An 8,150-nucleotide genomic window follows, 5' to 3' on the forward strand; every position below is an offset into this window, starting at 1 on the left:
TGCCGACACATGGCTGGGCCCGTCTGTTTATGCGCCGTCTGGAAGCTTCTGTCACAGCAGAGCCAACTGGTCTCAACAGAGGTCCCGAGGGCGGCCAAGGCAGAAGCAATCACACTCCGCCGCCACCGGCTGCGGTTACCGGCTCTGTGCTGCCCAGAGTAAAGCGCCCTGGGGGCGTCCACTTGTCATCGGAGGGAGCAACCCTGGAAGCCTGGAGCTCAATGCAACTTTCAGCTTCCTCTCCCACGGCCGCCGCCTAATCCTTCCAGTGTCCGCCGCCTACTTGCCTGTGAGCTCGGCGGACAGGATGGCGCCGTGGGCGGCCAGGGGGATGCCCCGGCCCTGCAGCTGCGCCCGGAGTCCCTGCTGCAGCAGCTCCTCCTCCAGGCCCAGACTCAGGGACCGCAGGCCTCGCAGCAGGAAGTGCAGCCGGAAATGCACGAAGACACTGGAATTCCCATCACTGCAGGGAGAGAGAAGCCCGTGGAGGGGGGGCTCCTGCTGGAATCTTCTGGAATCTCTCGGGAGCCCACCGGGGTCCCCTCCCCCGGAGGCGGCCCTGACTCACCTGTAACCCAGCACAGTGCAGCCCACACAGCTGGCCTCCAGCGCCGTCTCCTGAAAGCTGCTTGCGAACTGCGACAGAAACACGAGCGGCACACCCTGAGGCCGCGGGGCAGACGCGCCCCACGGGGACCTGCCGCGTGCGCAGAGCCAGAGCGCGCGGGAGAGCACCCCTTCTCCCGGTACACGCGCCGGTCACAGAGCTGCAGACTTTGAAACTATCTGGGTGAGAATACCGGCCTATCAGCAGATGCACGGACAAGACATGGTCCATCCACAGGAAGAGCGAGGCCCCCTGTGCTGCCCCCGGGACGGACCCCGAGCCCATGCCGCGCAGGGAGGGAACCAGACACAGGAGGCCACGCAGGGTGTGAGTCCACGCGTGCGACACGCCCAGACCAGGCCCCTCCCCGCACGGGAAGGGGGCTCGTGGGGGCTGAGGGCGGGGAGGGGGGTGACGGCCGACGGGGACCGGGTTGCTTTGGGAGTGATGGAATGTCCTGGAACTAGACAGAAGTAATGGTTGCACGATTTTGTGACTACACTAAGTGCCACTGAATTGTTCACTTTAAAGATGGTTAATTTGGGGGCTCCTGGCTGGCTCAGTCGGTAGAGCATCTGACTTTTATTTTTGAAGATTTACTTATTAACTTGGCAGAGGGAGCATAAGCAGGAGGAGTGGCCAAGGGAGAAGCAGCTCCCCGGTGAGCAGGGAGCCCCAGGACCCCACGATCATGACCCGAGCCAAAGCAGGTGCTTAACCAACTGAGCCACCCAGGGGCCCCGAGCATCTGACTCTTGATTTCGGGGTTCTGAGTTCAAACCCCACACTGGGTGCAGAGATCACTTAAATAAACTTAACAAGTGGTTAATTTATGTGAATTTTACATCAAGAAAATCCTACTTTGTGCAAACAGATGCTACTGGAACTTGCTTATCCTTTGTGTGCTGTTCAAGTGACCACTGTCCTCTTCTCCGGGGACGGTACCGGCTTAGCAGCGACAGGCCCCGCCCTGGGAGTTGGCGTGGCTGTTGCTCCAGGTGCTGCCCCAGCAGCGTCAAGGCCGGGGGTTCCTACGGCCCCCGGCACCTCATGGACCTCCACCGAGGGCGACAAGACGTCCCAATTTAGCTGCTCTCCCAGTGGAGTTACTAGCAGCGGCCCCGTGCACGGTCAGTGCTCCGGCGTGGCTGTTAAACCGGCCGCCAACCTGCCCCGGAAGACCGCAGTACACGGTTCTCCCTCCTCAAACTCCCTCCAACCTCGTTCCCTCACTTCCGCTCTCCAGTCCGCGTCCCTGCAGCCCGCACGCAGCCCTCGGATTTCAGCGGGTGCTCTCTGCTGCCCTGGCCACGGGCCCACCACTGGCCACACTGGCTACGGCACTTCTGAAACACGGCTGGTACCACAGAGAAACTGGTTTTTACATTTTCATTAATTCATGCTTAAACTCTACAACAGAGGGGCGCCTGGGGGGCTCAGCGGGTTGAGCCTCTGCCTTCAGCTCAAGTCATGATCTCAGGGTCCTGGGATCGAGCCCCGCATGGGACTCTGCTCAGCGGGGAGCCTGCTACCCCCCCCCCGCCTGCCTCTCTGCCTGCTTGTGATCTCTCTCTGTCAAATAAATAAATAAAATCTTAAAAAAATAAAATAAAAAAAGAATATAACTCTCTCTTTAATCCCCACTTTACCGATGTCAGTGACACGGAACGATAATATTCCAGATGTTCTGAGTTACATAAAAAAATTGTTAAAATTAAATTTACCTTTTTCCCTTAACATAGCTGCTAGAAAATTTTAAATTATGCACGGGGCTTGCGTTCTATTTCTTTTGGACGCTGCTTCAGGGTGTGGGGCTGACATCGGCAACCCAACACCCATGGGCCAAACTCACGTCATCGCCTATGTGTGTACAGCTCACGAACTCGGAATGGCGTTCCCGTCCTCAAAGGGTTGGAGAAAAATCAAAAGAAAAGGAAGATCTCGGGTCACGTGGAGGCTAGCTGAAGGGTGTGCTTCAGGGCCCACAGATCAGGCGTCAGCTGTCCCCGGCACTTCTCGGCTGCCTAGGCCAAGCCGAGTTGCCCAGTCATTGGGCCGGAGGGTCTGGCCCCACGAAGCCCACAACCTTGCCCGTCTGGCCTTGGAGGAAAAGCGCGCTGGCCCGGAGTGGACGGTGGGACTCAGCAACGCAGCCCCTGCTTCCTCATCCTACCTCCCAGCCCCGGCAGAGGGGGCTCCTTTCACACCGCGACTGCTCACCCGGTGACCGTGACTCCGCCCAGCAGGAGGTTCGGAACACTGTTCCACGGAGATGTAACCCCCGCGCCGTACAACGCACCGGATGGGTCTCTGGGCCTTCCCGGGGTTGTGCTGCCATCACCGCAGCCCAGTTTTGAACAATCTGTCGGCCTGAAAGCAGCCCCGTCTCCCCCAGCAGTCTCCCCCTCCCCAGCCCCAGCCCCTCGAGCTCCTTCCCGTCGGCGGACGAGCCTGCTTGGGACATGTCACACGCACGGACTCACACCCCGTGGGGCCTTCTGTGTCTGGGTCCCTCCCTGAGTGCCATGGGCTCGGGGTCTGTGCCCAGGGCCACGCGTGGGGGCCTCACCCCTGCTGGCAGCTGGGGACGCCCCCATGCGTGGGGACCTCCCTGTGCTGACGCCATCACCCGCCCATGGGCAATTGGGCACTTCCACTTTTTGGCTCTTGTGAGTGCTGCTGCGTGGGTGTGGACGCGGGTGTGCGGGCTTTCTGTGTGGACGTGAACTGTCACTTCTCTCGGGTGGACACGGCACACACAACGGCTGGGTCCCGCAGAAACCTGTTTGACCACCCGACCGCCTGCCTCCTTCCGCAGCGGCTGCCCTCTTTCAGGACCCCACCGCCCCCGTGTGCGGCCTCTGACGCCACCACTGGACTAGCACTTACAACCTTCCGGCGCGGCTCCGGGCCCAGCAGTGGCCAGTCCCCACCGACGCCACACTCCCCTGCGTGCCAGAGCCCACCAGCGCCGGGGACAGCGGCCTCATCCTCTTCGTCCCACGTGCCCTCATCCCTGCCCGGGCGTCCCCCCTGCTCGGCTCTGCTGGTGCGGTCACAGCCCCCGGCCGCCCTCACCAGCCTCTCCAGCGTGGACGTCAGCGCGCGGTAGTAGTCGGAGGTGGTCTGCTTCAAGCTGCCGGCGTACCGGACCCCTCGGAGCTCGGCCGTGTGCTCCACGTCCACACCCTGTGTAGAGAGGAAGGCTGCGGACGAGACCAGGGCCCCGTGAGAGCCCCACTTCGGGGTCAGGGTGCAGTTAAGTCAGCCTCCCAGGCCCCCGCCACCCAGGGGCCATCACCCCGACAGCTGGTGGGCCGACTTCCTGGGAGGCCCCGAGTGATCACCCACAGTGCCCCCTCCCACCCCCAACACGTGTTCTGGGTTGGATGACGGACTCTACGGTCACCCACCTGAAGGCGCCCGCTGTCCCCCAGTGTTTTGAGGACAGGACTAGCTCCTTCTCACCCCTGTCTCACCAGGTGTGCCTGGCTCAGGGCCTGAAGCTGGCTTCAGCCAAAAGTGGCCGAGATGGCCTCCGGAGACCCTACCTCCTGTCTGGAGCAATTCCCACCAGATGCCACAGGGGCCTGACCACAGCCACAGCCCCACGATGCCACCCCACGAGAGAACACAGGTTTCCAACCGTCGGAAACACCGTGTCAAAAGTACGCAGCCGCGGAGACTCAGACCCAGGAGCACTGGTGGGTGGGGAGGGGCAGAGGGGCTGCAGAGGAGCTGGCCCGAGGCAGGGATCCCGCGGGAGGGCTGCGTGGCACGGGCGGGGAGCCCGGCACCAGCGCAGACCTGTCCAACCGCAGGCCACTCGCCTGCAGACGTCCCGCCCCGCGCCCATGCTGCCCGTCACAAGGAGTACACGACAGCCAAGACTAAGAGCCACGCGAAGTTTAAAAACAAAGAACACAGTAGCAACCACGGAAAATGTGTCGAAAATATGTTAGAACATACAGAAAGACACGCTAACCAAAAAATTGACCATCATCAGGATATTAAAACAGTGAAAGTAGTGGCCACCTTAACCCTTCATGCTGGGTCCCGATTCTACGAGTCGCGACTGCATGTCCGTCCGGCGGTAGGTATTGGGGTCCCCGTTTACTTAAACATGGGTTCGGAGCCAATCCCGAACACAGTTTGTTTTCTCACTGGGGACACGAACGAAAGAAACGAGCACCCGCTGTGTGGACCGGAGTGTTCGTGCCCCACGCCCCACCTCAGCCTCTCCTTCCTCCCTCTCGTTTCACTACACCCGACCTGGTTCTGGAATTCACAGCCCAAGGTCAAGAGTCGGTCGCTCACCCGACCGAGCCCGCCGGGCGCCTGCGCACGAGCCCGTTTTCCCTCTGAAATGACGACTGACGCACGGGAAACCCAGCTTCCCCCAAGGCTGGCGTCCCCGGCTCAAATCGTGAGCTGGGTGGGAAGGGGATACGTTTTAATTTTAATTAAAGAAAAGTTTAAAAAGTGTGTGTTTCTTAAAGCCTGCCTCAGTTTCAGGGGTCCCGGGGGCCGTGTTTATGCTGTTGTTAACGCGTGTGCTCCCGGGATGCCCGCGCCTCCCCCTCGCGAGGACACGCGCACTGGCGCACACGCGCACACTCGCACGTTCGCGCGCACCCAGAGCACCGACCTTCCTGCACCCGCACCCGCGGCCACTAGAGGGCTCCGCCAGGCACGCCCCGCGGCAGGGACACCGGGCAGTCCGGCCGCTCCGGTAACACACGTCTCCAACACGGAACACAGATCACGGAAACCCACAGGGGCTTCCCAGCTTACTGTGTTGCCACAGGAGAACCTTTTCTCCCAAACTGCCACTTCCCATCACTATTTCGAGGCGGCAAGGTGACCTTCACACCCCAGGGGAAGCTGCCGGAAGCCCACCAGCTCAGAACAGGCCCGCTCCGGGTCAGGGCCGCCCCGCAAGCTTCCTGTGATGACAGAATGTTCTAGACACGCACTGTCCAGGCAGTGTCCTCCATGAGCTGCCCGTGCAGGTGGTCAGTGGGGACGGGGAATGGACTCTGTTTTCAAGAACGCTGCACGCTGGGCTCAGAGTAACTCACCATCCGGAGACAGAGACTGTCTCATCCCTGCCAGGAACTGACTCGTAAACACTATTTAGTGTTAACGACTTTCACAGCAACCAGCCCCCGGGGCTCAGCGCTGCCATCCCCGGCCACATGGCGGCAGACACCACGGGAAGAGCTGCCCTTTGTGGTGGGAAGGAATGACAATGGCTCGTGGTCTCACAGAGACCGTTCGTAGAAACATGACGGGGGACCCCTGGGTGGCTCAGTCGGTAATCAGGTCATGATCCCGGGGTTCTGGGATCGAGCACGCATCGGGCTCCCTGCTCCGCGGGGAGCCTGCTTCCCCTTCTGCCTGCCGCCCTCCCTGCTTGTGCCCTCGTATTCTCTCTCTCTCTCTCTCTCACTTGCTCTCTGGTAAATAAATCTCTAAAAAGAGAGAGAGAGAGAAGCATGCGGGGGAATCTAGAACACTCGGTGGAAGGAGCGGGCAAGTCCCCCAGGGCACGCAGGCCCCGCTGTCCCCTCACGAATTCTCACAAGACAGCAGGAGAGCTCAACCCCGGAAACGCGTGCGTGTGGAGACCTGCGGGGCCGTGAACCACAGAGATGTCGCAGGAAGACCCAGGGCTGCTGTGGCCAGCTGCGGTGACCCGTTTTGTGCTTTACAACAAGACGACACTGTGGATAGAGCCACAGCTTCAAAATCAGAAGCCATCAAAGGGCAGCTGGTGACAAACGGCCCCTGGGCCGGCCCGTGGGCTGTCCCTCCCGGAGGTGACCTGGGTCCGGGCCACCCCCCCAGAAAAACTGACGCACTCAGGCGGACGGGTTTTCCTTTCTTGCTATTCAGCGCCTCTCCCTTCTGCTTCTAACGTGGGCATCTCTAGATCATTCTGCTGGGTGAACCCGTACAAAATCACGGCCTCTCTGTACCGTGCATCTCAAGCTGCTGCCACACCCAGCGCAGAGCCTGATGCAGGACTTGATCTCCAAACCCTGACGTCGAGACCTGAGCTGAAATCCAGAGTCGGACGCTTAACACTGAGCCACCCAGACGCCCCCACTGTTCGTCCTTTACGCTTCAGAAAGTATAAGCGCTTCTCAAATTCTTCAATATTTAAAATAGTTCATTTCACTGTCCCCATTTGTCTCCTTTTTCACCCCGTGCTGAAAACTTCCTGGGAGAGCCCAGTCCGCGGGAGACATGAATGCCCGGTGGGGCCCGCACGCACCCACCCGCCCCCCACAGCCAACCAGTGCACACCAGGCCCCAGCTCCTGGCCTGCCTGCCTTTTCTCCTGGTGACCTGAGGGCCAGCCTTCAAGTCCATGCCTGCACGCTCAGGCCTCTGGTCCTGGAGTCAGAGCATGGGTACCACCGAGCCACTCAACATCTTTGTGCAAGTCGCCCAGTGTGTGAACCCGTGCGAGTTCACAGCCACTTACCCACGAGGACTGCCAGGGTGACCGTGACAATGCTAGTGGCCACCGCAGCGGAGAGGGCCACACGACAGCACGTGGCACCGGGAGCTGAGACTTCCTTTGCTGGCCCAGGCACAAGCTGTAGGTCACCAGCGGTGGGCTCCATGGCTCCTGGACACGGGGAAGGCGACCTGGATCCCAGCAGGAAAGGACGGAAACACGGGGTCAGAGCTGGAGGACACTTCTTGTCCCCTAAGCAAGGGTTTCACTGTGCAGACGTGGCAGCCTTCCACAGCGCCCTAGGTGCCCATCTCCCTGGTGACACATGGGTTCGGGACGCCTGGATGGCTCAGTCGGTTAAGCCTGTGCCGTCAGCTCGGGTGGGATCCAGCCCGGCATGCAGCCTGCTTCTCCCTCTGCCTACGGCCCCTGCTTGAGTTCTCTCCCTGTCTCGGCCTCTCTGACAAATAAACAAGTAAATAAAATCTTAAACAAAAAAAACCCAAGAACAAAAAGAGCAAAACATGGGTTCGTCGGGAGCTGGCGGGGACTGTGCACGTGGGCTCTGCACGGGCCCCCGGGGTGGCAGCCACCCAGGGAGGCGTGGCTTTCCTACGACCCTTGTAAAAATCGCCACAAACGGGGCTGAGAAGGAACCAGATTTATTGCTGAGCAGTTCCGGGCTCGAAGTCTTAAAACCCCAGCGCAGGCAGGGCTGGTCCCCCCGGAGCCCCAGGGAGACCCGGCTCCCGCCCTTTCCTGGCCCGCGGCCCCCCCACCCTCCCCGCCGGCAGCGCGGGGTCTGCCCGTCTCCGGGACCCCCGTCCTCTGCCTCCCTCTCGTGAGGACTGGTGAGGACGCCGGGCGCCCCGGGAACCCAGGGTCACCCCCAGCTCGCGGCCCTGACGAGGTCCCCTCTGCCGCAGGAGGGGACAGGTCCGCAGGTCGAGGACGGAGACAGGCACGTCCTGGACCGCCGTTCGGCCTGACCACACTGAAGCCGCGGACACCGAGCGAACGAGACGGAGCCCGGCCCTGCGTAGCCACCCGCAGCATCCCCTTGGAGGGACAGGC

At 61.1% G+C, this 8,150-nt stretch overlaps 1 protein-coding gene across 1 annotated transcript in view; it reads right to left on the minus strand.

Annotated features, from left to right (window-relative positions):
* LOC111161773 (transmembrane protease, serine 9) overlaps positions 1-7,242 on the minus strand; it is a 28,572-nt gene extending 21,330 nt beyond the window's left edge. The window contains exons 1-3 of the mRNA XM_022525710.1: positions 7,101-7,242; positions 3,687-3,813; positions 284-430 (exon numbers count right to left, since the gene is read on the minus strand). Of these exons, the coding sequence (XP_022381418.1) occupies positions 284-430; positions 3,687-3,813; positions 7,101-7,242 (416 nt within the window). The remainder of the gene's footprint in view (positions 1-283; positions 431-3,686; positions 3,814-7,100) is intronic.
* Positions 7,243-8,150: the final 908 nt, after the last annotated feature.

Source organism: Enhydra lutris, unplaced genomic scaffold (genome assembly GCF_002288905.1).
Source record: "Enhydra lutris kenyoni isolate GAN:26980312 unplaced genomic scaffold, ASM228890v2 scaffoldscaffold86, whole genome shotgun sequence".
In the NCBI taxonomy this organism is placed as follows: Eukaryota; Metazoa; Chordata; class Mammalia; order Carnivora; family Mustelidae; genus Enhydra; species Enhydra lutris.